The sequence below is a fragment of the Lutjanus erythropterus genome, chromosome 6 (genome assembly GCF_056507025.1).
Source record: "Lutjanus erythropterus isolate fLutEry1 chromosome 6, fLutEry1.hap2, whole genome shotgun sequence".
In the NCBI taxonomy this organism is placed as follows: domain Eukaryota; kingdom Metazoa; phylum Chordata; class Actinopteri; order Lutjaniformes; family Lutjanidae; genus Lutjanus; species Lutjanus erythropterus.
Genome location: NC_139322.1, coordinates 10,586,315 through 10,607,682, shown reverse-complemented (window position 1 = coordinate 10,607,682; position 21,368 = coordinate 10,586,315). Strand labels below are relative to the sequence as shown.

Below are 21,368 nucleotides of genomic sequence, written 5' to 3'. Positions count from 1 at the left end.
TGGGGCCGATTAAATCACTGGGCAATAATAGAAATTTCTATTATTATTTTTTCTTTTTTCCTCATAATACTCTGATATTACAGACAGGCTATTCAAGTCAGTATAGATTAAATCCAAGTAAATATATATAAATTATAAAAGTAAAAATTATTTTTAAAAAAACTGATTCCAATATAAAAAGTAGAGATGCACATTAAATGTCATAGCCGATAGATGATTGATTGATAATGAAAAATCTATATAGTTATTTATTACTCTCTTTTTATAATACAAGATACTTGACTCAGTTTAAATTCAACAACAGGAAATTTCTGCAATTATTTTGATGATGAATATAATAAACATTGGCTTTAATATTTTCATGTTTGTTCAAGACGCACTTTGGTTTTCTTGTGAAGTTGAGGTTTTGTTCTAAATGTATTTATATAGTATATAACTGCTTTTTGTAATAATGATGATAGATTTGGTTCAGTCAGAGCTTTGGTTCAGTCTTTCTTACCCTCAGGTGTGCATAAACTACACATTATATGAACATATATCTTTGGATAACTGACATTGGAAAAAAAAAACATAAAAATTCCAAAATTAAATTCTTGTATATAATAGTCAGAGATAAGAGAAAGCTGCACTTACTGCACTAATGACTGTATACACTAATTAGCTTTCCTCACAGGTTAATAGGCTAATTAGATTTTGTCTCTATAACAACAATTACAAATGACAATAATAATAATTAGAAGTTAATCATATGATGCAGCTGTTTTATTACCACTGGATGTGACTCTTCAACCCAGGAGTGAAAATAGGTGGAACCCTTGTACTGCACAGCTGGTTACAATTAAATTAATAAAACTTTATTACACTAAGAACATGACGTTATTGCCTATCAAACCAGAGTCTGTAGTCCCTCTGGCTCACCACAAATTTAAGAAAACAATGTTAGTTTACTCAAACTTACTTACCTCCACAGGCTACAGATACATTATAAATTCATATTATAATTCTCTATTCATCCAAACACCCAATATGAGGGTTAAAGTCCGTGGAGCTGCCCCTATAATAACTAGAACATATATGATTGATGAGTCTGCGGCCACTGTTGTGAATCTTTATTGGAAGAAATATTTTCCAAGAAGAGACCAACACTAGAGTGTGCGCAAGTGAGCAAGAGACAAAGAAAAGAAAAAGAAACAAAAGGGGTTAGCATTACAGTTTTAGCATTAGTGAGACAGTAGACACTCCTCTCTTCTGCACACAGTTTTATAACACATCATTGACCAGCAGATTTACTAATGAAAATTCAGTGTTTTATAAACCAGGGTACATTGTACATGCTTGATGCAAACAGGTACTGCACAGCCCATTAAAAACCAAATAAATGGCTAAAAGATTTTTCTTTTCCTGAGTATCAGTTGACTGAGCCTTTAGTCCATCGTTCTGCAATTTTTTTCATGATAAGTTATCAATAAACAGATCTATTCCAAGAGGATATCGCATACATTTGCATATCCATTTGGGAAAAAGCATTATTTGGAAAGGAATTTAAGTCTGACAGTTTTGTGTTTAAAAAATACATAAAATCTAGAAAAAAAAGTTTAGATTTAACCTTTTTTCAGCCGACTTGAGTGTTGTAAAAAAGTAAAGTACCGTAATCTGTTTAAAATGTCATACTGTCTATAGCTAAAGATGCGTGGCATTTGTTTCCAAACCCTGTCTGAAACTGTCTAGATACAGTAAATTTACCATTAAAACATGATGAAATATCTTTACAAATGATGTTACAGCAGCATTTGTGCAAAAAAAAAAAAAAAAAGAAAATGATCAAATTTCAACAATAGAAAAGAGCTGTGAGCTTGCAGCTCTGTAAGCATGCAAAGTACACATGAAACATACTTTAAAAAACAGCATGCACTTTTGTTAAAAAATAAAAAGGATGATTAAAAAAAACATCTAATATTCAACATAAGTCAACCAATTAATGCAAATAGTAAGGATCAAATACATGTTTAACATATTGTTATGACAGCTGGTGGAAAATGCAAGTAATATAAAAAATAATAATGTAAAAAATTACGGTGGCTTTTAGTGAACAAAGCTTAGTGTGCTAGAGTTACAGCAGAGGGAGCATTCCTCCTGTCCTCTCCTGTTTTTTTTTTTTTTTCCCCTTTTCTCCAACGTTCCTTTACTCATCCGGTGTTTGCTCTGGACCTGCCAGCAGCATCTCAGAAATATTGCACTCACTTCCACAGCTTCCCATCAAAGTCTGAATGAGGAGGTGGGAGAGGGACATCATATCAATAAACTGTCATGTCTCTGGTCTGAGGCTGCCAGGATGTTACTGCTGGTTGTTTATTTACTGAAATACAACTCTGCACAACAACTACTCACCCATATTGCAGTCTTTGGCCATTCCTCTCTCTTTCAGTAGGTTGTTTTTGTAGTCTGTGGATTGCAGTAGATATACAGGTTATGAGAAAGAAAAGAAAAAAAGTTTCTTACATCTGGAGAACAACATTTGTAAGCCAGGACATCTCTGCAGCGCTACAGTTCACTTCATTTTCTTGCTGTTTTGTCATACATTTTTCCTTTATCAAAAAATTGCAGCTTCTGTGATTTGAATATTTCACTTGGTCATATTCCATTTTCGATATTTTGATGAACTGTGCGCCTCTAAATGGAGCTAGATGAAATTCAGTTCGTGGTGCTCAAAGCGCCAAAAAATACATTTTAAACTCAACAGCTATGTCTCCGATACTCAAGATACTCCACAGACCTTGTGATGAGGAGTTTTATTTGGGAACTATTTTCTTCCTATCAACCAGCCAACCACGTCACCACGCAGAAGGAAGCGTGCATCTACTCATGGATGAAAAGCTCATGCCTCAGCATGGGAAGTAAATATTAATGGCGTGATTTGTAACATTAGCACCACTGAGCTAGCTGGTGCAATGATACGGTTGGTGGTGGATTATCTTGAGTGACTGGGTCATGTTTTCTGGAAAGAGACAAGCCATCTAAAATAAGCAAAACTAGCAAAATCCCTTGTAAATGTATCTGATCTGTCTCATTAGATCTGCAACAATCACCTATGTGACCTCAGTACCTTGGTATTCTGGTTACAAAACAGAAAATTTCACCTAAAGGTGACAAGTTTGCATGCCTGATTAAATTGATTAAATAAGAAAATGCAGACTTCTCTACAGCCAATATCTCTAAACCCTGCAATTCTCACCAAAACTATGTAGATGGATAAATGGCACTACAGGTAAGAAACTGTGTATTTTCTAATTTAGATGTAAACTGTCCCTTTAAAGTAGGCACTGCTGCATGTGTGTGAGGTTTACTGTACCTGAATTCAGAGGCTCTTGGTTACAGGCCTTCAGCTCTGTGCATTCTAATGGCATTTCACCTCCACTGATCATATTTCCCCTGCAGAGAAATAAATATCGTTCTGCTTAAAGCTGCATTCAATTAAAAAAAAAAACAACAACAAAAAAACCCCACAATTTATCGCATAAAAATGTCTTACCGCTCAGATGTACGCAGCTCATACTCCAGCCCTGAAAAAAAACACACAATTTCAAGACTCTCTATATTTTATAATTATCAACTACAAGCTGGTTATCAGATACATGATGAGAATGAGGAGAGTGTTAAGTGCACACACAATACCTCTCTTTTTGCGTCGCCGAGTCAGCACAATGACAGCGATGACAATGAACGCCAGCAGTAAGAAAGTTGCCAGAAAATAGCCCAAATGCTGCACGAAATAACCCCGATGCTCCGGGAGGATGACGGTCACAACACGTGAGCTCTCCACCTCTTCAGTCCCTAAAGGGAAAAATCAAATGGAAAAAAATCAAACGTGTCCTATAATAAACTGCAATTCTACATACATGACTATTGGAGAAATACTAATTATTCTACATGCTGAATATCAAGAAAACTCAACACACTTAAAATAAATCAACAATGGGATATATTGTAGTATTCTTTTGTTTTAAAGTAGTTTTGGAGCATTTTTTGCCTTTATTTGAGAGCACTGGAGGTGAAGAGGCAGACAGGAAATAGGGGGAGAGAGGGGGAAATGACAAAGGTCCCTGGCTGGAGTTGAACTGGCGACGTTGAGGTTTCATGGCATGCACTGTAACCATTCAGCTCCCAAGGCGCTCTGTATTATCATGTTCTGACTTACTGGATTGTTTATGACATTGGATTAACTTAAAGTCAATAAACAAGGATCAAACTGAAATGCATTTGTACATAACTAAAAGTCTATATTTCCCCCGAGGCTCCTTCAGAGACAGGCGGAGGAAAAGCAGGAGTTAAACGTCCAAATGTCTGTTTGGTGGTAATGACTTCCAGACCTGATGTCATGCAGCTGTTATGTTTTTTTCTTCTCAGAAAAACACAGGCTGACCAGAAAAGAGGAGGAGAAGTGTGATCCTGTTATGTGGTCTGTCTGCATGTCTACATTAGTTTTCCATTTAGGCTTTTTTTTTTTTTTTTCACGTCTTCTCACAAACACAGAAGTCTAGTTTCTGCATGTATGGAAAATAAATCTGTGACACCTTCAGCAGCAGAGCTCATCAGTGAACTCTGCGGTCTGACAGGTCAGTCTAAATGCAGATCTCACTCCACAGCAGGCAGCTCACAGTCTCACACTGACCCCGACAGGCTGTGGACACTTTATAGTAACAAGGTACAAGTAATGCACATGAGTTAAATAAGTATTTTTTTAAGCAACAACATTTTGTGCGGTGTACTTCTCTTTTCTCAGGTATATTTTTGAACAACTTTTACTTCCCTACGTTTGACATTTATACCTTGTTAACGCTGGCCTGCTGTAAATGTGAGGATTGTGTGTGTGTGTGTGTGTGTGTGTGTGTGTGTGTGTGTGTGTGTGTGTGTGTGTGTGTGTGTGTGTGTGTGTGTGTGTGTGTGTGTGTGCGCACGCGCGTGTGTGGCTGAGTTGGAGGGGGAAGAAAAAAAAGAAAAAGAGTCTGGTTCATGCCTGTTAAAAGGAAGTTTTTCCCCACCACAATCATCTCAGTGTTTGCGTGGTGGGAACCATGGGGTTTATAAAGAGTGCAGTCTGGACCTGCCCTATGCACAGATTTTGGTGCTTTACAAATAAAAACTGAACTGAAGCAAGCTGAACATACTGAAGGTGACAATGTAGTTAGCTAGCTTACATTAGCTATGCTGATTTTTCATGTTACTAACATTACCTTCAGTCAGCTGCTTTCTAAAGCACTTAACCCGATGTAATGTTAAGTTCCACACTAAGATGACCAGATTTCTGAAATGAAAAATGTAGACATTTCCATTTTGACAGCTAATTTATCATTCAAATATCAAATGTTATTATCTATGAGATAAAAAGGGAAATTCTGATTTCATGTATTTTTGACCACAGTAACCGTTCTACTGTAAAATACTAAGGTGCAAAATACTGAATGAAGCTAAGGTAAAATATGGAGCATTCAAATAAAATGGTTCAACTGCAGTGGTTCAATGTTTCTGAGGATGTGCACAACCAGCGCTGCGAATACATGCAGAACACATGAGGCATCCATGATGTGCGTGGCTATGCATAGTTAAAAGCGAGTAAATCTCTGATATCTGATTCAAAGCCGCTATCATGAGCAGCTCCCTGTGTTGAGCAACACGAGCACAACCCAAGTGAAATGTCAACCGTTACACTCCGCTGCCCAGTCTACCTTATTTTACATTGCAGTCAGCACAGGGGACATTTGTGTGGACAGCTCCTACAGTACACCCAAAAATATTAAAAAATATTCAAATGGAAAGTAATTAGTACTCTGAGCATTTTTTTTTACCATGTATCTTTTTTAACTTATTCATGAGCTGCTTTCTCAATTAGTAATTGTACTTTTGTTAGAGTATAGATTTTCAGTACTTTATCCACAACTGGTTTGTAGTTGACAGCTATTATTAAAAAACGACAAGCACAGAAAATACATGCAGGCTTGTGTTACGTCTGTTATAAACAGGATGATACAGTACAGCAGATCTATTCAGTAGGCGGCCTGTGGACCAAATCTGGTCATTTAACAACCTCAATCTGGCTTTTTGATCATTTATAAATATGAAAAAAGTTCATCATTGTGATTTTATTTAAATAACCTGCAAACATTCATAAGTTTATGGCGTTTACGTTGTTTATTAGAAGATCGTTTTATTTGTGGGCTAATTTTCCCAGTCTGTTGATAAACACATAGACACTAAATAATAATAATAATAATAATAATAATAATAATAATAATAATAATAATAATAATAATAATAATAAAAACTCATTAGGCAGAGGAACTTAAGGAGAGTCAGACTGAATGAAAAAAGCTGTGAAATGCAACATTGTGTTTGTCAAAACAACAGGCTCCTTCTAATCTAGGATTACAAAAGTGTAATGTTTTTTCCCCCTGTATTTTCTTCTTTTGCAGGCTTCTTTTCCAATTAGGAAAACTAATAAAGTGGAGGGAAAAAATATAAATGTGCATTTCTTTTTGTCTTTTTTTTACACATTTAAACTCCTGACTTTATAGGTCAGACATAAATGTAGCTAAACTCCTTGGCACTTTACTTTTCCCCAAATCTAGCCCTTCCAAAAAAGTACCAGGATAGGCCTGCAGGACAGTGTACTGTACCACGGATACTTCTGCAGAATAACCTTTCACTGCGTGCTTACAACGCTCTTGAAAAAAAAATGTGTTGCTATTTAATCAATCAAAAATTTCTCCCTAAAATTAAACGCAGCCTGATCACAGAAGCCCGATCACAGAAAAAAAATGGATCATGAGAGACATCCAGTCTTTTCCTCTTGAATACTTCTCTTAAATATAGCGTTTGTCTGTGGTCTCTCATTAAAGCAGCTAAGTTGGACACTAGTAAAACTAGGCACTGCTGAGGGACTAATGAGGAAAACATGCAATGTACCACCTCTGATCATGCTTTCAAAACCAGCCAATCATGAAGAAAATTATTTATTAAATTTATCCTGACTTAATCACTTTGTTCGTCGTGGGAGCCCAGTTGGCAATTATCACCTGTCATTGTTTAATGTGCCTAATGTGCATGAAACTGCAAAGACTTGTCCAAGGTCGTTGTCTCTAGAGCTCGACTGTCACAACCAGAGCTGCAGCCGGGTCCCAGCAGCGGCCTATTTCCATTTTCCTGACAGATCTGACAAGTGTGTTCGTGCTGATGGCTATTTCACATATGCCGCGCAGAGTTTAACCCTGTGTTTTTGTTCCTGTGGGATGTGCATCATTTGCAAGTCAATGAACTGAAGGAAAGCATCTTCATTTTCAAAGATAAAGATTTTTGCTGAACTGCTGACAGCTCACTAAACGCCTCCTTCATGATTACAAAGAAATAATCTTCTGTGCATTCTTGCCATAAATAATTACAGCATTAGAGCGAAAAGCTCTCATGATGTGTAATTTCAGATGATTGCTGGCGCCTGCGTGAGCACAAACATCTTGGTTTAAATCTAATCTAACAGACTTTAAAAGCAGCAGAGCATGAAGAAGAGGTGAATTCCTAGAGGAGAACGCAGGCAGGATGCCATATATCCACATGTGCACACTTATGGAGCTAATAAATGGGCCGTCAGTTTTTTAAAGGGGAGGAGGATCTATAGTCTTAACACATACCTTCACCCCCTCCCCTCGCTTTGCTCTTTCATGTCACAGCTGGCCCAGATGTTGAACAGATGTATCAGACATCCTCGTAACTGCTGATAAACACGCCTTCTCTACCAGAGGCCGATTCACATCGGCGGAGAAAAAGAGCAGGCTGAGAGAAAAGAAGAATAAACACAACTCGAGATACAGCGTGGCCAGTCTAGACACGTGGTTTTTGGAAAATGGGGTCAAATGAAGGAAAAAAAACCACACAAGATATGACCCTCCACTCCCAAAATTACTGGCTGGCTGAGCTGACTCCTCTGCTCAGCGCAGTTTAAATGTCTCCAGCTGTAAATGAAAAAAGCAGCGAAGGAAAATAAGACCACTTCCGTTGCAGCCAATTTAATGTTGTTTACCGTAGACAGCTTCTCAAGACAGAGCCGTGAATAGTCGACTCAAAAAAATACGCATTTTCTTGCAGTTGCAATGCTGACTTGACAGTCAACAACTGGCAAGGGTCTGCTTTTTTCCTTTCTTTCTTTCTTTCTTTGACTGATTAATATGTGGTCCTAAACAACAGTGAACAGTGAATAATCTCAATACTTTCAGAGTGGTGTGGGCATTGGAGGAGGTTTGTGCTCTGTTGAGGAGACCGGAGAAGTGTTCCTTTCTTTTTGATCTGTGAAATGTTGTCTTACGGTTTTTGTGTGTTTTTGATTGGTTTTCTCATTCTATTTACGCACACCTGAGTCTGTTATTTTGACAGTTTCCTCAGTTCTTTAATAAAAGAAGTTTTGTCAAGTTCCTCTTTCATCTCTCATTTCTTCTGTCTTTTCGTTATTTAGTTCTTCCTCTCTCAACTAACGCCTACATTCCTTCTACCTCCTCCCTCTGCAGCTCAAACATAAAAACAGAGGTCTGAGAAGAAAATTGGCAAGAAGAAGAACTGATTCAACTGACCAACTATGCCTATAAATACAACAAAAAAACCCAGGCCTGTGTTGTCACTCTGTACAATTTACCAAGAAACCATATGGGGAAAAACATTAACCATTACTAGAGTCTGGAAAAACAAAGTTTGATATTTCTCTTGGGGCCGGTTTCAGGGACAGAGCTCAGATTAATCCAGGAGTAGACCTGAATCTGCACCAGTTAAACGAGGACATTTAAGTAGCTTTCCTGAACATGTGTCCTGGAATAAGGCAAATAACTAAAACCCTGTAATGGAATAGAAAACACCATGACTGGTATAAATGTTGAGACAAACCACAGCAATTTGCTCAAAAAACTTAAGTGAATATGAAAAAGTGCTGCTAAAACAATTCGGGTAAAAATATACAGTATACAGAAAGTACTTGTCTGGCCTCCGTAGCTCCATTTAGCCCACTAGATGCGTCTACCTAAAAAAATGGAACTAATTAAAAAAATATATATATAATCTGAATCGTAATCTAAGCCATTTTATTTTTATGAGGTAAAAATGCTCTTTAAGGGGTGCCCTGGTAGCTCAGCCTGGTACAGCGTGGCCCCATACACACAGAAAGTCATTCTAATTTGGGAGCACCATTTTGCATCTTAACACTACAACATATTAAAATAGATGTGTGTTTTTGGCTCATGACCCACCATTAAGTTTCAGTTTTGGCTCTCCATGGTAAAAAGTTGAAAGTGATTTGAATATTCCAAATAGTCCATGGTCCCTCACAAATAGGACCAAGCAGAAGTTAAACCTGCGTCTTTGAAGGATTAGTTTAAGCTTCAATTTAGTCCTAGAGTAGCTCTAATCGTCCCTCTTGTGATTAGCTTAATTTATTCAAGAACAGAGTAAATCTACGACTTTTTAAGATAAGTCTGTGCATGTTGCTTTGAGCTACGACAGCTTAAACAGGTAATTTAGTCCAGAACTAGTGGCTTACTTGGCTCTGGCACGTCATTCTGGAAAACCTTCGGTGCAGTAGTGGGGGCGGACGGAAGTGAAGGTAACACAGTGAGCCTGAAGATGCGTCTCTCCTGCAGGCCGCAGTAGTGGTGGTGCAGGTGGCAGGAGTACAGGCCTTTATCAACAGGCCTCAAGTCAGAAATGGACAGTGAGAAGTCCCCTAAAGTAAAAGCGTCCTCCGCCACACTCATCTTGCTCTGGGCGAAGAGCGGCCCATAATCCCGGCGCTCTCCAGAGGCATACAGGTCCACCAGGCGGTCTGCCCGGTCAGGACGCACCCCGGGAGCCTGGAAGTCCCAGTGAGCCACCTGCTGCTGGTCCTCCTGGACACCCTCTCTCCACAGGGGGCGCCGGTTCACGCAAGGCAACACCACTGAGCTGCCCAACAAGACCACGAACACAGTCTTCTCTCCATCCCAGTAACGTCTCTCTTTCCGAGCTGGAAACATATGAGTGCAAAATAAATGACTATTTAATCAGTTTCATGCATCATGACTCAGGCAGTGGTGTTCAGATCCTTTACTTCAGTACTTCAGTGAAAACACTCCAGGATTTAGAACTTTACTGAAGTACTTTTACTTTTGGTACTTTAGGAAAATTTTTACATACTTTTACTTAAGTATGCAGTAAAATATAATATAATGTAATCCACCCTAACCAAGAACTTGAAGGCCCTCCCCTAAAGGCCCTGTACGACCCCCTCAAGCAGGGAGTTTAATTTAGATGATGGTCCCTACTGTGGAAACACACTGAGGTCGTCCAAAGGTTCCAGGTTCCTCTGGCGAAAACACTGCTAATTAAATATGATGTTTCAATATTACCGTTACATTAACGTGCATATGTTGCATTTTCCTGCACTAGATTTTCAGATTTGAGAGTGTTGAGCAGTTTAACTTACAGCAATGCATCATATTAGCAAAAGACCATCATATGTTTGTAGTGTTACTGTCCTGTGTGAGCCACATATGTCAAAAAGATAAATTTCCATGAGAAAACCAGTCCTGTTTTCAGCAATGTGACAATACATTTTGCAGCTGATCCAGAACATATAAGGGAACACTTCATCCTTCAGTTTATCACAAACATTTGCATTCAAAATAAGTAAATGTGGAGGTACATGGTTTTCACTGGACAGGAAGGGTATGTAATCTGAATAGCAACTAGTAACTTAAGTTCTAAGACAAATGTAGCAGAGTAAAAAGTACAGTTACCTAAAAGTTACATCTATGTTAAGTACTTGAGAAAATATATTTAGTTACTGTTAGGAGGCCTCACCTGACTTGGTGACATTAAGCTGGATTTGAATGGACTGGTGAATCTGGCAGTAGTGATGGTGCAGATTACAAGTATAAACTCCCTTGTCAGTCATGATCACATCTGAAAAAAATATAAACATCCACACAATCATAAAACAAAATTATACACAAAAGAGTGAAATGTTCATGGTGCTACAGAGAAATATAGAAAAGTCTCACTGTTGATCATGAGGGAAAAGTTTCCATCATTGAAAGCAGATTCGGGGAGGGAGACGCGTCCCTTGTTGAAGCTGTTATAGACCCTCTGGCGGGCTCCAGGGGACATGTCCAGGACTCGCTCCACTGAATATTCTGGGCTGCTGCGGACCACGTCCCAGTGCACCACCCTCTGGCGGTCCTTCAGTCTGTCCCGGGTCCACACCATGCGGGGACTGTGGCAGGGCAAAACGGCCTTAGACCCTGCAGGGAGGGTGATATTTTTGGCCTCTACCACCACGCCGAGCCTGTTGCTGCTGCTCTGACACCATGCTGACACACGGAAATAAACACAGACGATTAATGCAGCAATGATGATGAAAGAAAAACATCAAGCATGAGCTACTAAATGTCCAGCCTTCATTAAAAGGATCGTTATTTTAAGTGCATGTCAGTGTATAACCTACAGGAGATGGTGATCAACACGTCCCCCAGTTTGGAGTACAGGTGGAGGAAACTAAGCAATGTTCTGCTGTGGACAGGGTCAGCAGGAAAACATATTTTAGCCACCTAAAAAAGGTCCACCTAACAAAGTCAAAGTCAGTGTACGCTATATTTAGAATATTTCCACCACTTTACTTTGCCATCAGACAGACTTTTCCAATGGTAAATCATCATTATATAATCCAAACATCGCTCTCTCTTCCCTAACCAGAATCCACTGGCAAAATCAGTAATTTTACCTGGCAGAATGCATTACTTGCTGCTCTACCTCTTTCTCAATCTGTGAGGTGGTGAGTGTTACTGGGTGCGTTTGGTGTATCCAAACTAGCCTTTTAAGACACCAAAGTCACAAAATAACACAAACAAACTAAGCAACTGAGGCAGCAGTAGAGGAACAACTCCTGTCTTCTGTGAAATAAAATTGCTGATTTTGCTGATGGAGTTTGGTTGGTATGGAGAGAGTGATTTTTGGTTTATATAACGGAGGTTTCCCATTGGAAAAGGCTGTCTGACAGTAAGGTAATCTGCTGAAAATATTCTGAACATATCATATACTTAAACTGATACACATTTTTTTTGGTGGTCCTTTTTTAGGTGGCTTAAATTTGCTGCTGACCCTGTCCACAGCTGTACATTGCTTAGTGTCCTACACCAGTACTCCTGCTGCTTCTCCAAACTCCAAACAAACAAAAAAAAATATGAACTATCCCTTTACGGTAGTGCATAAAGAAACAAAAATGTCTCACCTCCTGGCAGGAAGAGCACAACAAGAACTGAAACAGACAAAAAAAAGAGTGATTAGAGTTGTATGATTCATACTTGCTGCTGTATTACAGATATCAGATTGTTTAACAATGAAAGCTTCATAAATATTTATAATAAGACTCAGCAGAAAGTTGAAGTAGCTCGAAAGTTTAGCTTTGACCTGAACTGACCCGAGAGTGAAAGATTTCAGAGCTGGAGCAGATGTGGGTTCAGTCAGAGGACTGTTTGAAATAACAGAGGAAAAATGAAGAAATGGGGACATGGCAAAAAAAAACACAGACGAAGGTTCCACACAGGGATACAACAGCAGAAAGAAATGCACCAGATGTCAACAGTATTCTCTGGAATATTTTGCTGTTTGTGTTTTCTCACTTTCTCAAAGATTGGAAATTTTCCTACAGCACATTTGCTATTTCTAATGCATTTTTCCCACAGTGCTATTTGGTCGTGTGTTTACTGAAAGGCCAGCGGAGACGCACACAGCCAAAGCATACAGAGCCTCTATTCATCCTGGCTGCTGCTGGCCTGCTGCAAGGCCGTGATCCTGAGGGGATGAAGACTTCAGTCACACACTACCCGGTGTCAAAACCAAACACCTGTGTATTTTTACTGTACTGCTAATGGGCACAGTGACCAGAGGCTGCAGGGGCGGAGCCTTCAGCATGGTGTTATGTTTGGATACATTCAGCACATAAAGAAATTTATGAATAAATAGAGGATTATTTTCAATGCACAGAGTACAGATTTGAACTTTCCGTGATGCATTAGCAATAAAAAAAAAGCTACAAAGTGCTTCAAACTAGCAGCAAATTAAAATAAACAAATGATAAAAATCCTTAGATTTCACGATAAAAGAGATAAAACAAATTCCAGTCATGTAAGCTTAAAAAAAAAAAAAAAAAAAAAAAAACAAGTACAAAAAAACCCCAAACCCTCCAGAGAAAATCAAGATGTTACTGACTCAGCCAACCTGATTTCCTCGGGCAGGTCGTTCCAGAGCTTTGAGGCCCAAACTGTAAATTCTCTGTCCCCTCTGGTTTTATGTGGGCCAGGCCTCTGGAACAGTTAAAAGACCTCCACCCGAGGATGTCAAACGAATACACAGGTTCATAGGGAACTACGTGGTCGAAACAGAGCAAGAAGTGAAGCCATGAGGAGCCTCGAACGTAATCAGTAACATCAATGAGGATGTGGTTACGGCTGTTGGGTCAGGTTAAAAAACCTGGCAGCTGAGATCTGCACAGTCTGTATTTGGTCAAGAGATTTTTAATCAAGACAAGGGACGGACAGAGACGTTTTAAATCTGGAGATTAATGAACCTTTTCTGCAGTGAAACTTAGACTAGCAAGTAAACAATGATAACTCAGTAGGGTTTGTCTGAGCTGTTTGTAAATGCACCGGAGCATCCCAGGACATCAAATAGCAACATTCTGGGTTGGAAAAAAGTCCCATGCACAGCAAGATAATGAGAAAAGTGAGAAAATACCTCAGCGATATTAAAATAGTCATATAATATATATATGGTAGTATAACACAGGTACAATTTTCCTTTTATGAGCACTTTTACTTTTGATACTTACATTTTGCTAATAAATCTTAAACTTTTACATAAGTTACATCTCCATGCAGGACTTTTATTGGATTATTTTTATACTGCAGTACTGTCACTGTTAAGATTTTGTAGAAGGCAGTTTTGCCTTTATTGGACAGTGAAGAGTGGAAACAGGAAATGGGGGGAGTGGAGGGGATAAGACATGCAACAAAGGTCACCAACTACAATCAAATCGGCGACATTGTGGTTACATGGCATGCACTGTAACCACTCGGCTAGAAAGACGCTTCAGTACTCTTTTTAAGTTAAAGATCTGAATACTTCCTCCGCCACGGACTAAAAGCAGCAAATAACAAACAGCTCGATAAAGTTTATTTTTCGCACGGTCAGTGACGACTTAAAACCCAAAAGCAAGCTGCACAAAGTCTGATGCAGGTTGTGAGACCAAAAATGGACCTTCTCCATCCAGATGTTTTGCTCATCATGGCAGCATGTGGTTGATTTACTTCATGTGTGAGCACAGGTAACAGTCACGTGCAGAGTGTTTTCATTTCACCACATCCAGACAATCTTCACCACAGCGCCACTACTGTGCTTTTATGCAGTGATCTGAACCCAGCAGAGCATGCAGTGATTCCATAAAATAATAATCTTTCAAGCTGTGCAAAATGATTTCAGCACACACACTGGCATCAGAGAGGAGACCTCATGCTGGAAAACTTTGGTGGGTTTTCTACTGAAGGGTATAAACTTTCCTGCAGAAGGTAAAACAAAGTGCCCCGGCCTCTGTAATTTTCTCTCATCTCTCCTCCAGACACACGCAGGCTGGTGACTCACGAGGCTGGTTTAACACTAAACACTTAACAATGTGCTATTGAGTTACTGGCTATAATAACAGGCATTTACCAAATGACCTGCAAAATCACTGTTGTCATTTGTAACCCCGGGAATCACATGCAGAATCACTTAACACAATGCATCCCCAGGGCAAAACAAAGACAGGTTTTATATATTGAAGTCAAACATAAAGTATGTATTTACTCAGCATAATTTCTGTGATTCATGGATGTTGAGGGTGTGTGAAGTTTACTCACAGCCTCGTCACAGGATGAGTATAAACTAAACAAATGTGTCCGGCTGCAGACTCAGCTAAACATACAATGATACATTCAGAGGCCCGAGGAGCCGACTGACTCGTCTGTGGAGACACTCAAGTGGACATTAAATGGCAGACGAGATTTACTAGAACTGTATTTTTAGTCATTGCAAGTACTTAACATTGTGTAATGATAAACCATCATTATATAACACTTCCCAGTGAGTTTGAAACTTGTTGAATAAGTTTTTATGTGTATTGCCTTCTACAGATTTATGTTTGATGTGTATGGATATCAGAGTTTATTATTGCAAATGTTTGTATTTATCTTCATGTAACTGATGATAGACCTCTGTACTGTAAAAATACTCTGTTACAAGAAAAAGTCTTGCACTGAAAATGTTACTTTATGTAATTATGCAATTTACTTATAAATATTAAAAGAAAAAGTACTCAATGAAACTAAAAAATAATACAGGACTTAAGTGGGATTAACTAATCTTTTCTCATTAAATTAATCTAAGTTTTATTAAACAAGTTAATTAATTAAAAGCAGGATTTACGGATTTATCTGTTGGTTATTTTCTACATTAATCGCTTGATTGTTTGGTTTGAAAAAATTCTGAAAATAATGAGAAATACAGATACAATTACGCAGAGCCCAGAGTGACGCATTCACAGCGTTTGTTTTGTCCAACCAAAAGTCCAGACCTCAAAATTATTATAAAAAACATTATAACTATTACAATAGAAGCAAAAGTCAGAGGTAGCCTGTGGCATAAGCAAACTAAGAGCCTGCTTAGGGCCTCTGTGGCATCAGACGGCCCCCAGAGAGCATGAAATTGTTTGTGTGTGTGTGTGTGTGTGTGTGTGTGTGTGTGTGTGTGTGTGTGTGTGTGTGATATGTTATTATCAATGATAATCATACAAAAACACAATATTATGTTAACAGGCTGGTTATATAATACAACTGGTTTAATAAATTCCAGCTGCTTCATGCACACAGTTAAGTCCTATTACTTTGAATATTAAAGTGTAAATGAACACCAGACCAGAGCTGTCTTGTGAGTTTGCCTCCTTTTTAAAATGAAGAGCAAAAACAAGCCAGACTCACATTAATATGATGTAAACAACACAGTTACAACTAATACAATTGATACTGGGTGTGTTAGATTTGTGGTATGTGTGCAAATGAACAGCATTAACAATAGTCAATAGTGCTGATGGCACTAAGATGGTGTGGGGCCCCCAAATTTTGCTCAGGGGTCCATAAAGGCTTGGACCAGCCCTGGGAAAAACAACAAAGAGTACTGAAAATCTGTACTCAAGTACAAGAACTGTTATATTACTGAAATATTACTCAATTACAAGTTAATCTACTGGTGCTACAAAATAATTACTAAAATACTGTACTAAAAGTACAAAGTATTCCTCTTAAAAACTACTCTAGAGTACTAGGTACTTTAAGGTGAAGCATATAGCGGGCCAGCGATCGAAAGAGGTTTCTGTTTCTTTTAATCTTCAGCCTAAATTACTCCAAACTCCTGCTCTGTTCTCTGTTCTGTTTTCATTGGCTCACCTGTGATCAGATAGCCTTATTGGCTACAAAAATGCAGATGAAAGGTTTGGATATTAATTCAAATTGTAGTCAGTACTCAATCATGATTGTAAAATAATAATAATAAAAGTATTTAAGTAGCTGTATTTGGTTAATTCCATTGCTGGAACCATGAAATGTGTGTTATCAAAAACCGATTGCTGATTACTTTTTTATCAATGAATTGACTGACTGATCATTTCAGCTGCAAATATCTTAATTTGTAAAATAAATTGCATCTAATGCTGTGAGATAAACATAAATAAGAGATGCTGTGTAGTAGACATGATGGAAAGTGGCAGAAAATGGAAATACTCAATCAAAAAATGGTACTTAAGTAGATTAGAGTAAATTTACCTTGTTACATTCCATCATCAATCTTAACTAAACTATAGTTTGTTCATCATGTTTTATGTACATCTGATTATGGCTAAACATTATAGCTCTAAATGTAACTTAACAGAAGTAAAGCAGGAGCATCATCTGTGTGTGTGGGCACCTTTCTCTATAAAATCCCTCTCTGTGAACAAAGCGGACTGCCCACTGTCGCTTCACAGAACACAAACATGTTACCGAATTGTGACCTTGTCATTTTCTGTCTTCAATAAATGAGTAGCTACATGTTTACAAGCTTATTTTGTTCAAAACAACAATTCTAATCTTTTCCATGCCCTGTTGTTGGTGGCCGTTCATTAAGACAGAGCCAGTCATAAAGGTGGTTGGCGTGGTAATCCCCCTCCTCCACGACTCCAACAGCCCACTCGTGGTGAAACACTCATTACTGACACATATAATGACTGGCTGCTGGATTGTGCTGACTCCTCGACTCAGACCGCAGTTAACTAGAAACACATTGGGCTCAAGCCATAAAAAATCCCACATACACACAACGTAAACAGGCTGAGGCCTCAGTCAAAGCCGTGCAGTACTCTGTTTCACTTTCAAGTCCATGAAGATCCATACTCTTCATTTTCAGAACTCAGAATATTTCAAAATAAAAGCTGCTGAAAGACAAAAGAATTTCTACTAATGTAATATTGGACAACATCACTTGAACAGGAAACAACTAATTTAAGATGCAAGGAGAATAGATGGACACATAGATAAACAATAAATACAGTAAGCCAATAAAAACATGAAAAAAAATACTATGCATAGGGGAGACCTGAGAATGTTGTACCACTGGGTTAGTTTGCAACATATAATGTTAATTGTTGAAAAGAGGAAAAATTTTATCACATAAAAGTGTGTACATTGTCTGTTCTGGGCCCACAAAGCCTGCACTCCAGGGCAGCCATCTACACATGCCACAACTATGACTGTCATTGAACCCTCATGTTATACGTGCACTCTCATCCCAGTCCATGCACACATACATACTGTCTTTATCACTTTGAATTGTTCACTTTTTTCAAAACTGTTTATTCTTTATTATTCACCAAGGATTTTTCAGAAATTAGATAGTCTCAGTCTTAAATCACCAAACTCACCCCAGTACTACATAATCTGTGATTGTGTAGACGAAGTCCAAATTTGTTTATTTGTAGTAAACACATATGGGTACCATCTGTCTAAGTTTGAGAGATCTAGCATGAACAACCACTGAGTTACTGATGCTCAAACAAAAAAATGTTACTACAATCCCCGGTCTCCCCTACTGGTCAACAAAAGGGCTATAAATGAATAAATATGCATAAATTGAGCAAGATAAAACTAGTTTCAAAAGTTCGTCATGTGGATTGTTAATAAATAAGCCACTATACAAACATAAAATTAAATTTTAAAGAGTTTAAAAAAAGCATTTAAAAATATTAATAATGAATGTCAATATTACAGCTTTCATTGCAAAGACATTTTGGAGAAAAAAAAATATTGAAAATGTGTTTTTAAATGAGATGTTTACATGTGAACAGAGCAGACATGAGAACTGAGCAGCTTTCTGCTTTTGTTCCCGACGGGTGATTCTAACCTGGATCTAATTATGGCAACAACAAAAAAAAAAAAACTTTTCTCAGGTTATTTTTCACTTTTAAAAAGCAGAACAAGTGAAAAACTTACTGTGAAGCAGAGTCATATCGAGGTGCTTCTTCTTCACAGCGCGGGCAGCGGAGGTGAAAGCCTGGCTGAGGTGGAGGAGTGAGCATCAACTGATAAAACAAAAGAAAGTCTTCAAGTTCAGCGAGCAGCGGCAGCAGCGGCTCAGCTGTGTTTTGTTGTATTCCTGCAGACTGGAGCCTCCACACGCTCCGCCTCCGACACAAGATGAAACCCAACACTGAGCTCTGCTGCTGCAGACTTCACGAAAAACATGTGCAGAGCAGAATAATATAAACACTAACATATGAAAAAAAAAAAAAAAAAAAAGCACTGAAAGTATCAGTGGAATGTAACTGAGTACAATTATTCAAGCACTGCACTCAGGTGAGGGGAGACTGGGGATGGTTGCAACACTTTTCACAGTTCTCTCAGTTAAGCAGACACTGTTTGGACTAGACCAACCAAATATTGATATATTAAACTTACATGTGTCTGCTTATTACTCTTACCATTTAAAAAAAAGTTGCACGTGACATATCATTCACAGCATTTATCAGAATGGAAGAAGTCAAACTTTGCAACAGACCCCAAACCCTTAGAACAGTTAACATGATTAAGAGGCAGCTGCAACATGTTAAAAATACATTAAATTCCACAAATTAACTTTTGGTTTTCATTTTAATAAGCTAGTGTTGTAAAAATACACATTTGATTTAGTAACTTTTTCATTTGTTCATGTGTGGAACATAGGCCTACCTTGAGCCACTGTGCAGATGTTACAGATGCTAGTCAATCTCCACAGGGCTTTTCACGCTGCATATTCTTTAACCTTGGGCTAAGAGTTAAGAAGGGCTAACTTAGCCCCTTTTCACACACTTATTTTTAAGCCACGGTTAAGCTAAGCACAGGGCTATGTGATTCTACCAGCCCTCAGTTACGTGTCTGTTGGTACATCAGCTGATGTGCACATTTTAGACTGTTCTGTGATTACTCCTTTCTTTTAGCCCTGTTTCACACTGGCACTTTTTATCCCTGGGTTTAGTCAGTTTTCATGGGATAACCACCCTCAAACTCAGGGCTAACAAGCTTTAGGCTAAAGTGAAGGTTAGCCCATTGTGCCAGTATGAGAGTTTTCTTAGCCTCGGGCTAACAGCTCCCTTACCCCTGGGCTAAGTGCAGTGTAAAAGCCCTTATAGATTGGAAGAGTTGAACAATCTGCAATGCAAGGCTTTTATTAAACATGTATTTATTGTACAAAACTGCAACAATGACTCATTTATGTTGCAAAATACTTTTGTGTGGTCTGTTTTGGCATCCCTGCTCATCCATGACAGCCATGCTAGCTAGACACACTAACCTTGCAACCCCAGTCCATCCTACAAATTTGAGGTACTTGCAGTTTACTTGAGTATTTCCATTTTATGCAACTTTCTACTTCTACTCCTCTACATCTCAGAGGCATATGTCATACTTTTTACTCCACTACACTTGTCTCAGAGCTGGTGAGGGTGAAGTGTTCCTTTGTGGGTTGAGAAAATTCTCCCTCTTCTTAACCTAAATAAACAATTTAAAAAACATCTTGCTTTTGCTTTAAAAAGCATCATCACCAAGCTGAAAACTGGGCTGTTTTTCATGACAAGTTGACTTTTTAGAGATGTGTGATTCTCACAGGACATCGATGATACATTTGATGTTTTTATAGACCATGATGCATTGCTGTAGATGAAACTACCCAACAGTATATAAAGTTGTTAAAAGTAGCTCAACCTTAAAACATCTACAGCAGTAAAATAAAACATACACATTAATAATGATGAAAAAACATCATGTATAATGTTAACACACTGACCGAGACCATTTTACTGCACAATTTGATTTTGATACTATAAATTTGCTGATGACACTGACATACTTTTCCTCAAGTAAAGTTTTGAATGCAGAACTTGTACTTGTAGTGGAGTATTCTCTGTGTGGTATTAGTGCTTTTACAGAAGTAAAGAATCTGAATACTTTTTCCAACACTGTAAGTACAATCCTCTAAGTGTAAACAAAAAGACAGCTCAAAAATTAAAAAATATTGGGATTGTAATTTTCAATCAATATGAAACAGAAGCAGAGAGCAGATATTTTCCAAGACTTTGGATATCATGATGTGGCATTAGCGTTCTTCCCCTAAAAATCCCCCAAAAGCCTATTGTGTTAACATTTTGTGAAAGCACAATTAGTCATTCTTACAATATTATTATTGAAATATTTTGTCAAAACATTGTCACACTTGATTTTGTTCATATTGCCGAGCCCTAGATTATATATTTCAGTCCTTACTGTTAAATAAATTCTTTTTATACATCAAACTCCAGTTATTTGTGTTATCAGTAATCTACATGGCTGAAAAAAAGGTAGAATTATGTGGAAAGTTCCACATAAGGGATTATTTAAGGTAATTTCCATCTTTTTTGATCTCAGAAAGGCTGTATTCTGGATTAAAATCCCCAGAGTGAGTTAATTTACCTCAAGGCCTATAATGAGAGGTTTTGTTTTAAAATGGTCACATACTCGACTCAGATTTTATTGCTTTTATTTCTGTTTTACTTGTGCTATAAAGATTACCAAAGTAAACTAAATTACCACTGACACTGGTAATTCCAGGACAAATACATACTTTTTCCTTTGCACACTACTGCCCTCCACTGTGAGAACAGGAGAAGTGTAATCTGTCCTATAATTCAACTATCCCCCTAAAATAAGGCCAGCAGAAAATAACAGCACTCCATG

General features: G+C 38.1%; 1 protein-coding gene across 1 annotated transcript; it reads right to left on the bottom strand.

Moving 5' to 3' along the window:
* Nucleotides 1-1,603: 1,603 nt before the first annotated feature.
* LOC146324903 (matrix remodeling-associated protein 8-like) lies at nt 1,604-18,746 on the bottom strand. The gene is made up of 10 exons (XM_084720542.1): nt 18,615-18,746; nt 12,293-12,319; nt 11,067-11,375; nt 10,867-10,968; nt 9,569-10,030; nt 3,673-3,831; nt 3,530-3,560; nt 3,350-3,429; nt 2,389-2,442; nt 1,604-2,263 (listed from the first exon to the last, which is right to left on the bottom strand). Exons 1-10 carry the CDS (start codon nt 18,628-18,630, stop codon nt 2,238-2,240), a joined length of 1,266 nt encoding a protein of 421 aa, XP_084576668.1. The 5' UTR covers nt 18,631-18,746; the 3' UTR covers nt 1,604-2,237.
* Between the last annotated feature and the right edge of the window lie 2,622 nt (nt 18,747-21,368).

Bases quoted from the DNA above. Each gene is read 5' to 3' on its own strand.
- LOC146324903 (XM_084720542.1), bottom strand. The intron at 10,969-11,066 runs GTGAGACTTTTC...TATTTTTTTCAG, and splicing joins CTTTTCCCTCATGATCAACA to ATGTGATCATGACTGACAAG. The intron at 3,561-3,672 runs GTATTGTGTGTG...GTTTTTTTTCAG, and splicing joins TCGGCGACGCAAAAAGAGAG to GGCTGGAGTATGAGCTGCGT.